Here is a 22163-nt window from a genome sequence, read left to right on the forward strand (position 1 = left end):
AAAATCAGTGAGAAAAGTAGGGTAAAGTTTATACAGATTTTCAGCTAAAAGGGAGGAGATGGGAGACACTTGTGCACCACACTTCATGCAAAAACACAGAGAAGAATTTATATAAATTAAACATTTTTAAAAAGAAACATCTCAGAGTATCAAACAGAGAAGTATTACAGTCAACACATCTGCTGTGTCATATCCACAGGAATTTTGCTTTGGCTACAGGGAAGAAAACGTAAAAGTGTGTGTCACATGTACAGTGTTTTGAACTAATTCTGGAAGAAGTAGAGCTCTCAGTAGAGCATAAGTGATTGAATATGGAGAAAATGAAACATAACTAAAATTACGACTAGTGCAAAATAATATAAAATATAATGCAACAGCATTGTATCTTAAGTGACAAAATATTAAAATCCTTATTGATTTTGGCAATGCTAATCCTATTCTGAAGAGACAGAGATAATATGGCTTCAGAAACATATTGACATAGAAAAAAAAAAAGAAAAAAGGAAGGAATATGAAATACAAAGATATTAACCCATATTGGGAAGCACCAGAAATTTCAGCAAACTGGAAGTATATTAAGGGTATATGCTAGCTTTGCTTTGAATTATTCCCGGGGAGTCTTCCAGTAGCTACTGTTATTAAATGTTTTTTTAAATAAATGGGTGATATTTTCCATTTCACATTTTGACTTCGCGAGTGTTTTCCTAGTATGGGAATAAAATGCTCTTAATTTCGCCTGCATTTTTTTCCTGTGACAGACTTTAATGGTGGCATTGATTTTCTACTTAGTTCTTAAGTTTACTACAAGTGGAAGGCAACTGGAATATAGATTGTGACCTATACCTCACAGTATCAAAAGTGTAAATGATTTTTTAGGATGTATGAACTAGACAACTGCTCCCCTTAGTGACATCAGCATGGGTGACAGGAGAGCTAAGGCTGCAGGAAACTGGCCTTGATTGTCCATTCTGTCACTTCCAGCAAAGCACATGAATTATTTCTACATATATCCATCTTTTTTTTTAATAGAAGCTTTAAGTGTTTGGTTTTTGGAAAAAGAAATTTAATTTGCCACCTCATAGCTATAATAAAGAATCACATTTTAAGTATCAAAATCCCTTAACTATTAGAAGTGATTGTGTGCTTGTTTCTACCTTCCTAGAAAAATTATTAAAATAAAATGGAATTATTCTCCATTGTCAATCTGTATCTTCATTCATAGCAGCAGTAATGGATTAATCTGAATGACCAAGTGATCAATAATTATTGACCTAGTAGTAATGAAAATAATAGATTGGCTGTGATGTAGAAATCGCAGGAGAAAATTTATCTGCATAAAGTGTTCTACATGCAAAGCTGTTTAAACAGTACCTTCAGATGAGGACACTCTACAATGCAGTTAAGTGTTTTATCAACCATTCCGGTAACAATTATTTTTAGTAGGCAGTGAAATATATTGCCTTCAGGAAAATTCCAGCAGTTTTTCTCATTTTTTATATGTAGGAAAAGGTACCTTCTCCAAGAAGAATACACAAAATCGTAAATATGCTCTTGTTAAAGAAAATTTCTAATACCAAAAACTGCTCTTTATGTGGTATAATGTTTGGTACAGCAATACTGTGCCTGAGCAAAATTATATCCCAGAGCAAGAACTAGGTATTTTCAATAATCCAGCTAATGAAACATGACTCACCTCTGCTTATTGAGAAAGAGAATGTATTCCATCTCCTAAAGAGAATTGTATTGTCCTTTAATGACCATCAGTCTTTTCATTAACATCTTCCAGAAAGCCATTCAAAGCTTAAGATGATGTATTACTTTATCCTGTGAAACTTACTATCATATATGTTCTCTTGTCAGTGCCATCTGAAATATGCTTGTTTTCTGGTAGCTTTTAAACAAAAAACAAATCCAACCAACCAAAAACCCAAACCAAAAATAAACAAAAAATCAGGGGAGATAATTAAAAAAAAAGAAAAAAAAAAATCAAACCAACCAAACAAACCTCCACAGTTCAAAATTATGAAATGCCCTACTGGGTACTAAAGCACAGAAAGGAGAAAGAACAAAGCCATTGATAGGTGAAGTATACATGCAGGTTTATATGATATTTAATAATACACTGCCTGAGAAATGCACACTGCTAAATTGCCTCTCTGTGTATAAACTGATGCTTTAACACAATGCTTAGTTAGCACTCTGGCAGAGAGAAGCCATCAGAAAGTGACTCTCAATATATACCTACCTAAATATCCTACATATATTTTTCCCTACGGTGAATGCAGAGGTGCTTAGTGCTCCCTGCAAAAGGTAGATTATCTTATTTTTAGAGTGGAGAGCTTATGTTCAGACAGTTCCATTCAGTAGATGGATTATTTTATTTTTATAGTACAGAGTATGCATTCAGACAACTCTATTCAGTAGATGGATTTGATATTTTGACCAGAGCTTGCCTTCTTTCAAATGTGTTTCAAAGGTGTGATCCTTATTTGCAAGCCCTCTCAGGACTCCCTAAAGGGAGATCAAACAATGCAGTTTCTTGGCTTAAGGAAGAAAATATTTAGGTGTGATCATTGTGCCAAAGGCTATTAAGTCAAGATAAAAGTAAAGGCTGACAAAAGCATTACAATTGAAGTTTTCCTTTCTACAAGTAGCTCTATTTCATACAGCAACTTTTTTTTGTTTTTCCTTTTCAGAAATACATGGATACAAATTCTCTGCTACTGTAAATGAGGATGTAGAAACAGAAAACACAACACTGAGTAGAAATAAGAGTGTACTGCATAACAACCAAGGGAATGGTTAATTTTTATAATTAAATTCTGAAAGAAAGGGATTGTGAATTTATGGGAAGGATTTCTAACAAAAGTACCATTGTGCTGCACTATGTAATACAGGGCTTACACTAAGGAAGAAACAGGAGGAAGTAATGACATATATAAAGCGGCCTATAATGAATGCTGTTAGAATTAACAGTGGAAGAGGACAAACAGAAAGATGAAGGGAAAATCTATTAATTCTAAATATGTATTTATTTGATGTTTGGGGGATGGGGAGGAAGGAGACAATTCAAATAATTTATCAGGTTGTCAGCAAAACACTAAAAGTTATGTACATAGGACAACCATCACTTCAAGTGAAGTGTGAAGATGGATTCAGTAAATGTAGACTGGATAATGACTAACCAGGAAACTACACTGGTAAGGTGAATATGGGGTTAAGAAGACATTACAACTGAAGCTTGTAAATCACCAGTTTTAAGCACCATTTTAGTATTTTTAGTAGTTTATACTAATGACATGGAATCTAAAAAGCCCTATCAATGGAGAGTCATGGTCTGAAAGACCTGTGGAGAGAATAATGTCAAAGGCATGAGTAGTAGAAATGGGATTACATTTAACTGGATATTCTCTTAGAAGGTGCACCTTCTGACAGTTTAAAAAATCAGAAGCAGAAAGGGCCAGATGTATTTCAGTATTAGTCATTGCACAACTACTGATGTTGAAAGAGGATGCTTGTACCACAAGGAGAGCTGGTGAGTACATCTACAGGGATTACACAAAAACCCCAAACAAGTAAGCAGGCAGAGAGGGAAAAGGAGTTCAACATACATGACATCAGCAGCAGGCAATCATACAGTCAGGAATACAAGTGGAATGGAAGCAGGCAGAGCCTGGCCCCATCAGCTGAGATGCAGCACTGGGCAACTGCAGCTCACTGCAGCTCATCTTGCACAGGATCATTTCACTGATCCAGTCTGATGAACTGGGAACTCAGGAGTCAAACAGCTCATCTTAACCAAAGCATCTGCATTGAACAAATAGGAAAATACCCCAAATATCCTGAAACCCATTCCAGTACCCTAAACTTCAGAAGATGTAAAAATATTGTTCCTACAACTAAACCTACCCACATTAAGGGGTTTAGAGCAGGAAAAAGGGATCTGTTAGAGTTACTGGAGTTTTTTTATTTTTTCTGGGATTAACAAAATTGTAAGATGGTAAATTTTCATTTTATTTTAATTTTTCCTTTGCTTTTGAAAAGGTTTGTTGCAACTATATATAAAACAGTATAATTCACAAGTTTGTTAGAACTCTTCCCCATTGTGGCAGAGAATTATCCTTGTTTATATTTGTATCATGAACAGGTTTTGTATTTTGTCTGTTGTAGGTCGGTATAATCACCCCAAGCATCATCTCCACAGGCCTCAATATGAAATCATTGAGACCAATAATCCTCTCAAAGACATCTATATTCACATTCAGCTCCTGACAATGTGATATAATCTGTGATACAACTTCTTTTGATCAAAAATTATTTTTTTTAATATGCTGAAATAGCATAATTTAAAAGCAACCTCTGTGTTCCATTTGAGACACTAAACATCCCTATTTTTAAGAAGCACTCATTATAAATTAGTTCTTTCAAAAACATGATGCTAATGTCCAGTAATCAATAATAGACTGCAAGTGAATTAATGGGCACCTTGTAATCATCAGGGATGAAACAGTGTCTGGAATTGGAAAACTGAATTTTCTCTCAAATATATAAAGATAGAGATTTTTAGGTGTGGTGTTTCTGTCTACCCCAAATATACAGGAAATTTTCCTTTGACAGATTTAGAGACATTAATATCAGCAGAAACCTGAATCTTCTCTTTGTGAAAAGATTCTACAATAAGAAGATTCTCTTCTACAGCATTCCTTAATTGATATATAAAAGCATGCATAGAGTATAACCATATGAGGGTAAGGTATAGGCAAAGTGATTCATCTTCCTAAAGCACTGCTGCATCATATCAGATGTAAAGCTGCCCTGGACCAGGGTGTAACTTTTTCTAAAGTATGAATATTGCTAGAGGGAACTTCTAACTCTATGCTGCCTTAGAAAAATTGTTCAAGTTTTATTTTAATATTTAATGAGTTCTCTGTGATATTTCAAAAGAATTACTAGAAAGAGACCATTACAGAAGTACTCTTTTATGGGTGACATGAAAGGGATATGGATAGGTAAATTAACAGTTAATCAGGGCTTCTGAGACAACTCAACTAATGCATTTATCATTAACTTTACAAACATGTTCTTGCAAATCAAGGAGGTTTTTATTCTTTTCTCTTTTAAAATAGGGTTTTAGTACATTTTTTCATCCATCAAACCAAAAGGTTCTTTATACTTTTCAAGAACCCTTATACTGTCAAAAAAGAAACTAGTACTTGATTTTTTTCTTTTTCTGAGAGAAATCTTCCTATTATTGTCTATTTATTATTATGTAATTTTAAAAAATATTTTCTGGCAGCTAAATTAAGAAAAAATAAAAAAATCTTCCTCGATATTATCTAGGACTCCATTTGGAGATACTGAGAAATGACAGCATTGAAGTAGCTAATGTAGGAATGAATCATCTTTTCATAGACTTTATATATCAGATAAAACCAGACTCTGGCTCTTCTCATGCCCTACTTGGGGAAATCTATCTGAGATTAAAAGAGATTTTGTCAGACCAGGTCTCAAAAAAACCACACTAGGAGAGAAGTCCTTCAAAACCTGCCACATGATGAAAACAGACTTCTGATACTTCAAATCCCATTACTAATTTACAAAGAGGAGACAAATCCATACTCTTGAAGTGCACTTCAGGAAAGCTTTCTGATGCATTGCTAAGGGTTTGGGAGATTAACTGTGCACTTTTTATTTTGAAGGATGCAATTTCTATACCCATTTTTTGGGTGCATAAAATTTCTAATACTGTTAGCCACAAACACTCCTTTAAAAAGAGAAAAGGCATGCTTTGTTTCCAACTAAAGAGCTCAGTCTTATTAAAAGACCCCAAGGTCTTATTTTTGTCTTATTCTTTATATGCTACACAAAAATATAAAATAACTAACATATAAAAATGCACACAATTGCACATTCTATCAACCTGAATAAATTTATGTAAAGTAGCTCTTTAAAAAGAGCACCAAGAAGTTTGACTTGTATACTGTATTGAATTTTAATTCTCTGATTATCATTAATTTATGTAGTTCTACAGAAGAAGTTCATGGTGTTTCAGCAAAATGCATTATGAAAATGTATTCAAGGAATGGTATTGGGAAATGATTAGAATAGAAAATTCTAAAAGTTAAATATTTCTACTTTTGACTAGCCATAACAAAAAAATCCAAAATCCAGCATAGAAGGTAAATGCTCCAAAAGGTTTTCTTCTCTATAGAAGATATATAAATATGTATTTTGGGAATCTCTCATACAGCATTTTGAACCATAGAAAGTCTCTTTGTCATTTCTGCAATGAGTAGGTGAATCTTTAGCCTTTCAGAGCTTTGTGCTCAGCTACCCTAAAGAGATCTACACGGATGACTCCATGTACCATTTCGAGCAGATAAAAAGAAAGCTGTTTCCCAGAGCGTGCATGTTCCCCTCATATCAAAGAAAAGAAAAAGGAAGGAAAGGGGGAATGTGAAGAAAGAAGCACACTCTTCTACAATAATAACTGTGATTTTATATTCCTTGTAAGTGTGGTCCATATTTTAGATAATAAGCTTGTAATTGGAGTCAAACAGCTTTTAGCTGCTAGAGCATATAACTCATTCTGAACACACCAGGCTGCTTCAAACAGGGGGAAATGCTAACTTCTATATCAGTAATTTGCAGTAATAGAAAGCTGTTACTAAATCAATGTCTCATCTGGAAAATAAACGTTTCCATTTCACCTTTCACTTAAGCTAGTGGCAAGAGGCTATTATCCTGTGACTTTCTATTAGACCAGCACGATCTTAGACATCCATGTACAGCAAACACTGTCTAAAAGACTAGACACTATTTGCTAAGCTAGTCCTAAAAAAAACCCCAATAAAATAAAACAAGAAAGAAAGAAAGAAAGAAAGAAAGAAAGAAAGAAAGAACCCCAAACCAACAACCGAAAACCAGTGAATAGAGGGGTTTTTGCTACTGATTTTACTACAGTCAGTCTTGCAACCTGTCAGCCTAGTAACTCCACATCCAACTTGTTGGAGACAATCTGGATGCCTTCTACATTACCAAAGTTCTTAACCAAATAATTAATTCTTGTAGGACAAATATTTAATCTTAGAAAAGATTCTACTTAGTGTCAGATAACGGTTTGATTTCATGGCAGGCTTTCACAAAATAAAGGACAATTACTATGACTTTAAAGATAAAAATAAGATGGGCAACTCCTCAACATCATGGAGCTTGTTGAGGGCAGCAATCATTGAGACTCACATTTCTCAAGGACTACTAGAAACAGTTAAGCTTAAAAAAAATAATCAGAGGAATTCAATAAACTGTGAAAAACTTTCCCACTTCTGTAATCAACCATTTTTCCATTTTTTTCCCTTTCTTCAAAACCATTTTTCAGAACACAGAGAACAAGCCAAAATCAGGAAAAGTACATACAGAGAGTGAATAAGAGAAAAAAAAACAACTTATGGATGATGAAATTATAAATATACTACAAATAGGCACTCTTACATGCAACTTAATCAAATGCCTTGTCTTTCAGTTAAGAATTGTGATTTTTTTTTGGAAGTTATTATCTAAAGAACAAAAACATGACTGATCCCAGCAAGAGCTTAAATTCATTACATTTGACAACATTGTAAAAACAAAGTGATATATACCACATCTTTGCCCACTGGCAAACACATTTGCCAACTCAGAAAGCCAAGGTCTAGATTGTCTTTTCACTCTTTCCTACTATATTCCTAGTCAGCAACTATTTATTGGTTTTCAACAATCTAAAGTAAGGGGTTGACCTAAATGGGCCTGAGTTACTTCAAATACTACTGAAAATAAATTGATACCAAGGACATAGAGCCTTTCACAGGAACAGACCTGGTTAAAAAGTGTAAATGGCTTACCATGAAATGCTACTACAGACTAAACAGTTTTAAAGATAACTGTTTTGAGGACTGGTGTGTCTAACTGCAAAAACCAAAATAATTTAAATAAACAACTTGTAAGCTGAAAGCTGACTTGCAATGAGATGTGTGACCTTGTTAGAAATAACCAATCTTATCATGTTAATTAATAGAAAAATCCTGATCTAATTTTATAACAGATGCCCAAGCTAAATGTTTTTGTTGAAAAACTGAACATTTACTTGAAGGAGGCCTGACAGGCTCCAATGGTGAGGGCAGATAATGGTCTCAAAGAAATGTGCTGTGTGAGCTTGGAAGTCCTCCTAAGAAATAGGTCCTTCAAGCATTAATTTTAACATATACATATATACATATATACATACACATAGCTTAAGCAATTTCATTCAACTAACCCAGAATCCACTGCAAATCCATGTAAACACATCCACTGGGTAATGTTCAGGGTTTTGTCCCAGTAAATTTTTTCTACTGAAAATTATTCTTATAAGATAACAATTACCAGTATTTTAACAGAAAAAGGCAGAAAATAATATTATTTTTAAATTGTTGATATTTATTTTCAAACTTCTACATTATGTAAAATAACCAACGACTAAAGACCATTGAAAAGACAACATAAAGCAAGAGGGTGCTCCAGGGGGAAAGGACACACAGAAGATGACAGGATGCCAAGGCTGCAAGACACCTATTACCTTAAGCAGAAGTATGGCAAAAGTTCTTTATTATCCAACAGGGATATGAAAAATTGCTAGAGATGCAATTTGAGAAAATAGGAAAATCCAGTATGAGATAAAATGAGTCCACAGTAACAAATAAACAGTAGTCATATCCTTAAATTGTATTATATATGTTACAACTTTTCAAGACTGCCACTAAGTGTATTCAAATCCACATACAACTACATAATATTTTCTCTTGTCTTTCCTTTTCATTATCTCTCTTCCTCATGTCCAAACTAAAACTGAACATAGTCTGTGAAGGTGATACTGCTTTAAAAATAGTAATAACTACAATGGTGGAAAATATGATAATGCACACACTAAAATTATAATATAGAAGATATATTTCAATCCATTAATCTACTCATGATTTTACATGCCATTTCTTGGTAATTAACAATGATAAATTTATCAATATGGATATTCCAATAGTATCCAGATTTATAACCCTTCTTTTTAATATATCATCTATCATGGTCAGTATTTTCAGAATAAAATACTTTGAATCAACTTTTATGTCCTGTCCACCTAAAACTTAACAACTTTATTTCACTTTCCTCTGAAAGAATAAAATCAATAAAGTATTTTTTTGAGTATAGATTTGTAAGGATTCATCATGTAGGTCTTGTAAAGTGCAATAACACAGGGATATAATTTTTAACCAGTAGAGGTTTAAAAAATCGTAAGTTAGAGCTCGGCTGCCATAAACTCAGCAAAATTCACAGCTGTGGTATTACAGACTGAAAATACAAGACATTCTGAAATATGAGGACGAATTATTAAAAAACTAGTTTTACAAACACCAAATTTCTTTTGCAACATTGTGAAGCTGAAAACTGGATTTCTTTCCAGGGGGAAATCTTTCATAACTCTGTTGATAATAAGCATATTAAACCTCTTAAATATTAAAACCAAGACAAAACAACAAGACAGCTTTAAAAATTTAATGAGTAGAGGGATGGTCCCATACAGATTATTTAACACTGCCCAAGTGAAAAAACTGACAGTTGACAGATATTTTATTTCAATTCCTCATAATTTGTGTGGGTCGAGTAAAGAATAAACAACATCTTGTTATTCAAATACATTATTTTTGTGTCATAGAAGATATCTCTGTATGCATCAGGCACTTGTTCTTGGCCATGTTAGTTATTTTACTGGAGTTTATATTTTATTACTGGCTTTAAATCACCTTGTCCTCATCCTTAAGTACTTGCACAATTCGGTGCTCGACTCATCCACTTTCAGCCCAGACAACACTCTCAGATGCCACAGGGGCACGGAGGTGGAGGCAGAAGCTGCCTGCAGTTATTTGCTCATCTGCAGCTTTGCACAGGGTCACAGAGGGTGTCACACTCAGAGCAGAGCTGGCAGCTTGTGTCAGAGCACAGAAAAAAGGAAAAGGGGATAGGCCAGAGATTCCCTTCCCTTCTCCTTCCTTTTTCCTCATTTAGATCTCAACATCACAACTGAGAACAAAATAAGGCAAACTTGTGTGAGGAGAGGAGAAAAAAAGAATTGACAGGCTCTCAGAGCAACCAAGGAATATTCCAAATCTCTCACACTTGCATTTAAAGTAGGTTTTAAGGTCCTTAAGACAGAACATCTTTAATTGCTTTCACACAAATTGGTATTTTCTTGTTAGATATAAATTAATTCCAGCACTTTAGCACTTTTTTTTCCTAGTAGTCAACTTAAGTCATCATATGGACTTGTTTGACAAAGTGAAACACTATAACATTTATTGGTTGATGTTAAAATTGTCTTATATTTTTGATATGTTGAATAATGAAGATCTACTGTTATTTGGTGTTCTGCTTAGCAGTCTGTATTGCAAAAATACAAAGGCCAGCATTAGCTATTTTTACTGTAAGAACATTGCCAATCTTATTGCAGAGCCAACTTTTCCCTCTTAGTACAAGAGGGTTCAATACTAATTGCTATTCCAAGCTGTGCATAAGAGAGAAAATAGAGCAAAAGAAATGGAAAGGGATCTGAGGAGCAGCAGCAATCATCTGTTCTCCAAAATAGATTTTGGCAGTATGTACAGCTTAAACATTTTTTTACTTAGTCAAGCAGCCTAACAGACACTGGAATCTCAGGACCTGCTAAAAGTCCAAGATAATTCTGGATGCACAGCACATTGCTGGTCAAGAAATCTGCAGAGAGAATCAGCTACCCTGAATGCTAATGATAATCACCATTCCATTATCAGAAAAGTATTTTTCACACTTCTGTATTTTTACAAACTATGCAAATTTATGTTATACGGTTTGGGAAAATTAATGTTATGCAGTTAGAGAAAAGAAAGTAAATAGGAACACGAAGGTGTTTTGGCATCTTTCTGTTAAAACTCCAGAGTTTTACAAAACAACTGGAAGAAAAATCTCTTCATTGCATAGTATTCTAATTTATTGAAGCCACACCACAAAGATCAGCTAAACGAGGTAACACAACTTTAGCTTCTGATAAGGCTTGTCACATCTCACTGCGATATTAAAAATTGTAAACACCTAGGTGATCAAAGACTGTTACCATGTCAGTGGTCCATGCAGATGAATTTCTGGTTATAAGAACAGGAAAGACATGATATAGAAAGTTTCCAGTTGATGGTGCCCAGAGGGGTCAGTGAAAAAAGCCCACAGCCATGGGTTAGGGCCATGCCTAAGGCCTGTATTGTTCTATTGAAAACCCAAACTTAATACTTTTTAGGTTTGCCCATTTTTAGAAAAATGACATTTTTTAGAAAAAAATTGCCATTTTTTAGAAAAATGAATGAACAACAGCATAAATAAAAAAAAAAAGTTACCATTTCCTCAACTTAAATAGAAAACATAAATCTTGATATATTTTATTTCATTTAAAAAAGAAATAAGGCTTAACATAGTAAAATGTGATTTGTTTTTGTGGAATGTGGTTTTCATGGGATACTGTGTCAGTATAACACCCTGATATATATTAGCAATGTAGGGGCTCTTTTGTAATTAAATATAATTTTTAATATTTATTCAATAAAGTTGAAGTAGGCTGGAAAAGAGATTTTTAAAAAATATATATCAATTGGAAGGTAAATTTCTGTATCTGACAAATAGGGACCTATAAGATTAGGAGACTATTCAGTGCATTTCTGTAATGAAATACAGATGGTAACCATGAAGTTTGGGATTCCCTGGAAGCATGATTAAAACTGAAACTAGAGAAAATTAGGATGCCTGCATGGGTGTAGATATGCTGTGTTAATATGCTTACTCATAAAAGAAAGTTGGCAGTGGAAATGAAAATATTATTTCTTCCAAAATTAGATCTATAGAAAAAAAACTATTTGGAAGTAAAAAATAGCACCTGGTAAGAGAAAAACACTGCAACAATTTGAAGAAAATTTCTTCCCAAAAGATCATGAAGTAAACCCTATAACTTCTTTTCATCCCTTTAACAAATTACTGTAAAGGATAAAAGGCTTCACCAAGATAAAGAGAAAATTCCCATCATGAATTGCTAGTGAGTTGAGACTGTTTGCTTGCAGATAGTATTTAATTTACCCAGGTTAAATTATTAGAATAGATGTAAAATATTTAGAATATAGATCTAAGCTGCAAAAGTACTTAAACTGATAGATGAGAAAAATCTTCAACACAAAATAACAGGTAGAAATGTAAAAATTACTATCGTTTCCAACTCGAGACAAATAATAAAGCTTAGTACAGTTCAAGCACTGGCCCAATTTTTTGGGGCATAGTTTATTTTGTTATATATCTTTCTTCAAATGTTTATAAATAAAAAATATTATTTTTCAAAAGGATTTTTAAGAAATAATATTCCAGGAAAGGTTCTGAGTGTTAAGGTATAAGAATCTCATTATGCTTTCTTTCAGTTGGTTCTCACACTAATGCATACAGTTAAATAAAATCAATCATATTGATTGTAAATAACTAACCCTTGATTCATTTCAAATAAAGATTTTTCAGTTCAGAGGTAGAATATTTCAGAATATCCACTTTCAGTAGAAATTTGTGTTTAGAAAACTACGTCTCTATGAATGCCTAAGTTATTTAGGTTCTAAATTTACTACTGAAAGAAAAATTCTGTTTTTATTTCGCAGAAACATCTGAAAATTCTATTCAAACATCTTAAGACAATGCAAGTCTAAAAGAGTACCTGGAATTATAACAGAAGAGTTTTCTATTTCAGATTTGCCACCACTATTTCTTTTCCCATTAAGAACCTTACATCACATTTGCCAATTAGTTAGTCTTGGATAAACTTTCCACCCTGAGAGTATCATTGTATTATTTTCATGATGCATCATCATTAGGTAGATTGCTTTAAATCTGCATTGAGAATTCCTTACCATATCTGCATTTTCAAAGTAGCATGTACCTAATCAATTTAGTTTTTCAAAGAGGAAAAAATTACCCTTGGCTACAAAGAAGTCATTCCTTATTCTACCTTATTATATTAAATTTTGATAATTTTAGACAGAAATTATCAACTTGACAATAAGTGATTATGCTAGACCATCCACCCAATTAAACTAATGGTAGTAATCCCAGCACCAAAATATAAATCCTTGCAGTGGAGAATACTGTTCAAGTTGTTTGGCCTTCTGGATTGTGACAGAAACAAGCTTTTTCATCAAGTTAGAAAAGCTTTTTTTTTTTCTGAATATTCAAGTAAGAATTTATTTCAGGGAGCTTTAGCAACCTAATTTTGGGGGAAAAAAACCCAACTGTAATTGTCAGAGCATAAAAAACAATACTGACCCTAGAGTTCTTTACTTAAGCTTCTACATTGGTATTTTCCTTCCAGGTTTAATATTGAACCAACCAGGCACTAAGAGACTTAACTGCAACTAACATTTGCTTTATAGTTACCCCAAGCCATAGTCTTTGGTATTTAAAACAGGCTGACACTGAAATTCATTTAAAGGTCTACTTCACTCATTACATGTTTTCACAAATAACTCACTGATTAAAATAATGGAGAATACAACAACAAAAAAGTCAGAAGTTACAATACTCTCACATGCCATCAGCACAAGACATACATAATATTTATTTCCAAATTTAAACATGTGAACATACACAAAATAGAGACTTGAAACAATTGTTTTTCAATCTCTGATGCAGTAAGCCTGCACTATGCATTTATCCTTTTCAATAAACCAGGAGAAAAAGAGATCTGAATAGCTTCAATTTGTCAGCTATCACAAAAAATGTATCAAGAGCACTAATCATAAGTAATAAAAGTGTCTTGCCTGTCTGTAACTGCTATTTAAACTAAATAGAAAAAAACCCAAACACACAAACGTTTTATTGTCTTTAGATATTGAAGGAATGTGGATGTAGCATGCCAAAATATCTACACAACACTTTATCAAGATCTGGATTCTTTTATAAATCTTATTTATTATCCACACATAAGACCTTCAATAAATAAATGATAACACACTTTTTCCTAGTTTATTTGAATTATTTTGTTTTGGGTTTTTTTGGAGGGGAATATTGTCACCCTCATGGTTTCATTTTCCAGTATTTCTAAGGTTTTTATACACAGAATCATAGAATGAACTGAGTTGGAAGGGATCTTAAATATCATTTCGTACCAACATCCCTGCCATATCCTAGAACAACTTCCACTACACTGCTGTTCCCAAAGGGTATTTTTTTTTTCTTTTCAAGCTCTTAGACTGAGATGCACGAGATAAACAGAAACTGTAGAACGTTTTAAAAATTCGTTGAGGAAATAGTATTCTGGTCAAGGTAAAAATCACTGTAGCATCTAAATTTTTTAAATTATTTCTAAAAGTTTTTATTGCCCTTGAGTGATATATTGGAGTACTAGAATTTCAAAATATTTTATCAATAGTTGATTATTTACATATATGATGCACTGCTAGAAAGGCAAAAATTATGCCTACTGCCAAACTTGATAACAAATAATATACAATAAAAAAAGACTTTACACAGCAGAAAAATTTCATGGACTGCCATGAAAGGGAGAGTATGAAGCAACAGTATTTATATTTTATTATTACTAAGGTATATGAACCATCAATTACTTGTAACTCAATATTTATGCCTGGTTTGATGGCTTCAAAGCAGGGAAGCCCTTTTTTCTTGCTGGTTGCTGTCCAAATATATTCAAAGCTACGTTGTCATGCTCATGACACATTACTTTCAACCTGACACTTCAATCAGCCCTTCCATGCTAATCAAGTAGTGACATGTGGAAGCAGTATTTCTGATTTAAAGGGAGTAAAGTGGGAATAACCACACAGAAAGAAGCAAGCCTGGCTTGTGTGCTGTGCCTAGCACCTCACCTCAAACCACAGCACAGCACAGACACACCCTGAGGAATCACTGCAGCAGATGGGACAGCGAGGGCATGGGTGCTATCCACTGGGAAGATTAACCTTGCTTTCCTTGTGCCAGGGATTTCCTCTTACTTCTGCCCTGCAGTTCCTATATTCTGCTTAGGGATAAGCAGGGCACAGTTTTAATGAGGATTTAGAAATAATACTTCAGCTATTACTAATAGGAGATGCTTGACTAATTCCCAGTGTATGTGGTAGAAAGAGGACTTGAAGGTCTGTTCCGTTTTTCAGCTGCAGATTGATTTTATTTCAAAACCTCTTGAAAAATACTGAATTAAAGGTATGATTTGGTTCTATTTTACTGGGATTTTCCCCCCTCTTCAGTCCTCAGAAGCAGGCAAGTAAATTAACTCCTTAGACTTTCTTCTGTCTCTGTACAGGTTTTGGCACAAGATCCAGGGAAAGAAAAAGAAAATAAAAGGACCTGAAAAACTTTCAGAATATTTCTTTCTACAATCAAATGCCTCACAACGTAATAGCCTGGATGTAGTAAATGGATATTTGTAATGATGTATCATATATTTTTATGGTGAAATACAAGGAACTACTTCACAAGAAGCTCTTCACTGTATTTCAAACAAAGCAAATCACTGTATATGTAAGAAGACAAAAGATATTATTTTGCAGACCACACTAGATTTTAAGTAGGTTGTGCACCATTACAGAATTACTAGACAAAAGAGTTTCCCTCTTTCAAAAATCAAAGTGGACAGAAATTCATTATTTGATTCCATTTTAAAAGTCATAAATAATCGTAAGTAATAACTACAATAGAAATGAAACTAATAAAAATCATCTGAATGGATACTATATTGATCTTAAAAGTCTCTTCCAACCCTTAGGATTATATGATTCTATGGTTGAGTCAAAATCCCAGTTCCATACAAAAAAAATAATTAATTAACATGAAAAAGCGTGATTGACAGGCCCAAGTGAAAATCCAGATTACGTGTGGCTCTAAAAGTAATTGTCCCTCTTCCCTTGAGACAAAAAGCTGCTGCTGTTAGAGGCAAGAGAAGTGAAAACCAATCTCAAGGAGGAATAGGCAAGTCAAATATCTAGTCATTAAAAACTGTTCTGTGAGATCCAAAGAGCAATTCTTTGTTTCTCTTGGCATTCTGCAAAGCACATACAATAAAGCAGAAAAAATGAAATCTGCTTGCCAAGGCATAATTCAGTAAAAAAAATTGGCTTCCAAGCCGTAAAACTCGTGAACTCTGACTCATCCACTGTTTCTCAGAAGGATTCATTGTCATACCTGTGTTACAAATGCTTCCAAGCAGATTGGGATTTAGGAATTGCAGATACTATTTTCAAATGTACAGCTGCTCCCTGTTGTAGTGGACACTGAAAGCTCTCCCAAGAAATGACAGGTTAGCTCCCTTGAACAGGCAGAAAAATGACAATGATGTTCAAGATTCATTATCATTCTTTCTAGAGTTATAAAAATTGCTTGTAGATCTTAAGGTGAAAAGAACAACACTAAATTCTACTTTTAGAAATCTGTTGGCGAATGACTACTTCACAATTGCTCACTTGTGTTTCAGATGACACATGAACTTTGTAACTATAAAATAGAACTTGGTGAACATTTGTGTTTATTGATATGAAATCTGTCACTTTCAGGTATTCTCAAGCTGTTATCTCTGAAAATTCCATCTGTAACAAAAAATCACCCAGACACACGACAACATGATTTTTCTGACACAGAATTACATACTTCCTGGTAATTTTCTAGGCTTTCACTTCTCTGGTAATTAATATAAAAACCAGACCCAAAGACTCACGAAACATGTATGTTGCACATGCAATTACCTCTGTCCAGAAATGTACATTTCTTTCTGTTATTTTTGTTTTATTACATATTAAAGTTGTGCCTTTCCTGTGGAAACAATAACTTGTCTTCCTTTATAGGTTTATGGGCTGTACAGTAACATTGCACAGTATACATTTTTAAGGGATACGTGTCCTCAGGAACAACATTTCAAAAGGTTAAATTCAACACAACAAGAAAACATTTATGTACTGTTATGATGACTTATACTGAAGTTCACACGGCTTTACAAAGATCCTAGTAATTGGAGACGAGTTTTTTTCATCATTTTAACACTGAAGTATCAATTCTCTTAAAAAAAAAGAAAAAAAAAGGAAATGGCCTTTCACTTCTCTGTAATCCTGCAATTAAGGTGCACTTTAGCACTTATTAAAGCCAGAATCTCAGAATAATCCTTTAGGTCTGTCAGTCAAGCTCACCATATAAGAATACGAGCTACTATGATTCTTTCCCCCATCATAGTGACATTTCCATTTTCATCCCTGTGCCATTTATGGAAGCTGCACACAACTGTGGCCATGAATTTTAAAAGGCTCAGGTCACACTAGGGTCTCTTTCCTCTTGTTGAGACTTTAAAAGAGGAAAAAGACTGAATACTTGAAATTAAGACATTAAAAGAGTCAAAACTTAAAAATACAAATCCTGCTTAGTTTTTCTTCCTGCCTTTTAAAAAATATGCAGCCCCTTTGAATGCTAAAATGTCTTTTTATTGTATACAGATTTTTGCTTGATTATGAGCACAGGAACTTATTTCCATCTTGAAAGATAAATACTTAATTTTGAAATACAATTAAAGAATCCTCATCAGTATAGACATATGTATATTATTTTTTGCATAGTTTAGAAAGACATTATGTAAATTCTCTGTCAGTCTGTTACTGTTGCAATTCTAGAAATGCACTGGATGCAATATTGGTACTACCAGCTCACACAGCATGTTATCTCCCTGAGCTGTACCAGCTTATGAGATACTTAAAAATGTGTTCAGAACTCATCTCTGCCTGAGGCCAAACAGAGTGTAAAGAAGAGCTGTCAAGAATTGTTTGTATTAAATGTGAACAGCACGGAGAAAGAATTGATCAGAAAATCAGAATATGCAAGAGTTTTGTTTCACCTCTAGTTACATTTGTGAAATTCAGATCCAATCCTAATGGATCTCTTTATCTGCAGCACCTACCAATTCATAAAACCAATCATTATCCCTAATACAGCACGTCTCGGAAGTAGCACTGAAAAAGGTAAAAGTGACAACAACAGCAAATCTGTACATGGAGACAAGCACTATTTTAAGAATGGGCCACAAATGATGAGCTTAGTATTAATATATAAAATGACTTTGTTCACATGCTACTTACATCCTTCATAAATATCTGTTGGTATGTGGACTGCTGCATGCTGGTAAGATGTTTGCCGTCGGAAAACAGGATCGTCTTCAAATACTGGTCTGATTCTCTGGCTGCCAGATTCAGTTTCATTCTTTTCAGGCTTTTTAAAGAAAAAGATATAAACAGCAAAATATTAAAGAGTGTGCTAAAAAACAATGCCACTTCCATTTTTTTCTTTATACATAAAAAAAATCATAGCTTTTCTTTCATTGCTAATAATTTTCATTTGTGTATAAATACAATTAGCTTCTCCAGGTCAAGGAATATTTTTGTACAGTTTGCTTTCAATTTTGATTTACCCAATGCAATTCAGTGAAATGAAGACTTGCAAAGAAAAGAAAGCCTAACAGCTTACATACTTTACACACCTTAAATTTCATAATGCATTGGATTTTTACACCCATAACACAAGGCAAATTACCTTTATTATGTGTAGTGATTTGCACCAAATCGTAAATATTTCTTTTCCTTCTGCAGATTATATAAAAAATCACAAATCTAAAAATTATACCACCCAGATACATTGCATAAACAGATTTTTCAGAAACTTGTGTACATCCAGACAAAGCAAGGCAGTTAATCCTACTTAGAATATCTGATCGAATCATGCTTTGTTCATTGATTTATTTTAATCATGTCTCAATGAAATCCCATGTACTGGCTACATCTGTCCAAGGGGAAAGGTCCCCAAAACACTTAGGTGTGGCTCACCACCACCTGGCTGCCTTGGGTTTCCATTCTCTCTCACCCATCTGTACCCTGGTACACATTCCTTGATTCCTTCCAATTCACTCAGTCAATTTCTACTAGTTCTACAACATAGAGGAGGTGAGAGTGTCTTCACCTGCCTCAGCTGCAGCTGAACAGGAGGCCCCATGCCATGGGTCTACTGCCACTTAAAGCAATAACAGAACAACTATGATACTGAATACTTACTCAGGCCAGCTATTAGGGCAATTATAAGGATATTCTTAATACTATAGAGTCATATATATATATATATATATATATATATATATATATACATACACTATAGAGTTTTTGAAAATGTGCTGTGCTTGATAAATAGTGCTGACAATGAAGCACCTGATGGTCAGCTGGGCATGTCTGTGCTGAGGCCATTCTGTTTATTATCTTCTATGAAAGTATAGTCAGATAAATTTTAGCTTCTCCACAATGTCATGTGATTAAACTGCCTATGTTTTCTCATCTGCTTCATCTCAAGGTTACAGAACAATGCCATTCTAAGTATATGTTCAAATGCTGCCTGATGTGTGCAGCAGTCTTGGGTGGGTTTTAAAGAACTGTTTTGCTTTGGAAATACAAAGGGCAGAACTCATTTAACCAGTGACAGCCACCAATTTCCACAAGCCAGCAGTGTTGTGCTCATCACTGCAGGCTGCCTTCACAGCAAATGAAGAGAAATGGGAATGTTTAGAGTGCAATTCATCTTATCTTAATTAGACACCTATTTTCCCATGACATGAATCATGCTTTAGAAGTGCTTCCTACTTTTGATTGATTGTAGGAGTAGCTCTAGTGTAAATCACCTAGATGTAGAAGTCAGCAATACAGCTGTCTAGAATTAGGTGAGATGAAACTCACAAGTCTACTAAACTTCTGGAAGAAAAGAAGGAGGGTACTCATTTTGACTATTTTTACGCAGCATAGCTACTACATCTTGTGCTGAAAAGTTAAATTCGTTGCTTAGTACTTAACCCCATTCTGGGAATGGGCAAGAGTTTGGGAGGGGATATAGACAGCACAGATGACACATGATCAAAGAAATATTCCTTTCTAATGATGTTCTGCTCAGTATTACAAGCTCAGAGAAACGAGGAGAGATGGGAAATTCATCATTAAGGTGGAGTATTTGTGAAGCAACTGCTGTATGTCCTAAGATCCTACATCCCAGAAAGTGTTTGGACATTGCTTGCTGGTGAGAAGTAAAGAATACATCTTTTCTATTTCCATTGCTTCAATGTTTGGAATTTGCTTTTCTTTAATAAACTGTCTTTATCTCAATCCGTAAGTCTTTTATGGTCTTATTTTTTCATCCCTCTACTGCTGGAGGGGGGTGGTGATTCAGGAGAATGTGATAGACAACTTTGTGGGCAACCAGAAGCCACACAAGGCTCACAACCATTAAAACTTACTTTGAAGGGAGCAGACTAAAGCCAGTATCAGCAACAGTTTATGCACTGTATGATTTGAACTGACACAGCATTATGACAGCTTCAGACAATGTAATTTGATACAACTTTTCAGAAGGGTTTTTTTGTGCTGTTTGCTTGTTTTTTTTCGTTTTTTTTTTCTTCTATACTATTCGACATGTTTCTTTTCATGTCCCAAATCTGGAATGCAAAACATTACACAAATTCTGGAGTTCTTTTCACAAGTTATCTTTTAGCTTCACGTTGCTCAAAGTAATGACTTTGTATAATTATGCAAATGCAATCTCAGCAATCAATCATTCATGTGGCAAAATCTCCCTTCTGTTAGAAAGTAATTTGATTTTTAAAAAAGTTCTAACACTCTTATTTCTAAAAATTAGTATCAATGATTACAAACCCTCGAAGTTTTCACAGTAAACTTCAGAAAAGAATTGGAGATCATCAGGCCACATAACCACACTAAAATATCAGAATGAGTGAATGCCAAAGGTTTCCTTCAACTAAATTTCCACATGAAATATTTGGGAGTGAATGGATATGGTAAAAGAGAAAGGATGTGAACTTAGAATCAAAGAATATCCTGAGCTGGAAGGGACTGACTAATCAAAGTTCATCAAAGTTCAATTTCTGGCCCTACAAAAAACAATCCCAAGAATCACACAATGTTCCATCCTAGCAAGTCTTACATAGAAGTTTTCAGATCACAATATATTTAGATTTTTGCTTGAAAATCCTGAAGCACTGCAACATAAAATGATCATGTTTCTTCTACTTGATATTTCAATTTAATTCCAATTAATAAATACAACCTTTCAGTCATTCCATTCACTCATATGCTATGAAAGAAGCTTCATGTCAACTGCCAAAATCTGATTAAACTTTGTTGAAACTGAAAACATTTAATTAATTAAGACCGGAATGCCTTAAAATGCAAAAAAAATCTACTTCTCACGTTTCTAATAGTGCACACATACACACTGAAAAAGACTGACTGAATCTGTTATTCCTATCTGTTATATCTGATATTCCATGATACCCAACCAAAAACATTAATCTAAAAACTCTCAACTTCATTAATGCAAGGCAGTGGATCTAAAACTACATAAAGTAATAGAGATGCTTTTACACTGCTCTTGTTGATCTTCATGGGAGTATTTTGTGATGGACAGCTCTGATACTGAAAGAACACATCAACGTGTCCAAAAACAAAGACAACAAATGACAAAATCTTTGAAAAATGTCAAAGTTATCCTCACACAAGAATAATTTGTTCTGTAAATCTAAAGTTGTCTGAACTGGTTCTGTACACAACAGGTAAGTATCAGAACCATTATTGGCAAACTAGTGTTAAATTCTCTTGGGCCACTACCTCCTGACCAGTAAGACCAACAAATGCTGTACTACACCTTACACATCCAAATTTATAGTGGATCTTTCTATAGAAAATAAATTCATTTGGTTTCCATTTGAAAATTTATTAATTTGAAGTAGCTTACTTCTTAAAAAAAAAAAAAAAAAAAAAAAGAAAAGAAAAAAGGAATTATTAAAAAGAAAAACCTCGATGCTATTAGTAATTTTTTTTCTGGCATTTCTATGAAAAGCCTGACAGATTGTGGTGTCAGCTGGTACAGTTTTAAACCCAGTTAAACTTTGTTTTCAGAAAAGTAACAACACACATATTTTGATGGAAAGCGATCCAGCGTGTGAATATAATTAAAATCCAACTCTAACCAATTTCTCTCTCAAGTCAGGAGCTGAAATGCAATCAATACTGGCA

At 33.9% G+C, this 22163-nt stretch overlaps 1 protein-coding gene across 4 annotated transcripts in view; it reads right to left on the minus strand.

The window, feature by feature from the left end:
* Positions 1 to 22163, minus strand: part of CACNA2D1 (calcium voltage-gated channel auxiliary subunit alpha2delta 1) — a 354960-nt gene that overhangs the window by 131050 nt on the left and 201747 nt on the right. For all 4 annotated transcript variants that reach the window (XM_088165884.1, XM_088165883.1, XM_088165882.1 and 1 more), the window contains exon 6: positions 18183 to 18312. In XM_088165884.1, coding sequence (XP_088022010.1) covers positions 18183 to 18312 — 130 coding nt within the window. The remainder of the gene's footprint in view (positions 1 to 18182; positions 18313 to 22163) is intronic.

The sequence above is a fragment of the Sturnus vulgaris genome, chromosome 5 (assembly GCF_052056855.1).
Source record: "Sturnus vulgaris isolate bStuVul1 chromosome 5, bStuVul1.hap1, whole genome shotgun sequence".
Taxonomy (NCBI): Eukaryota; Metazoa; Chordata; class Aves; order Passeriformes; family Sturnidae; genus Sturnus; species Sturnus vulgaris.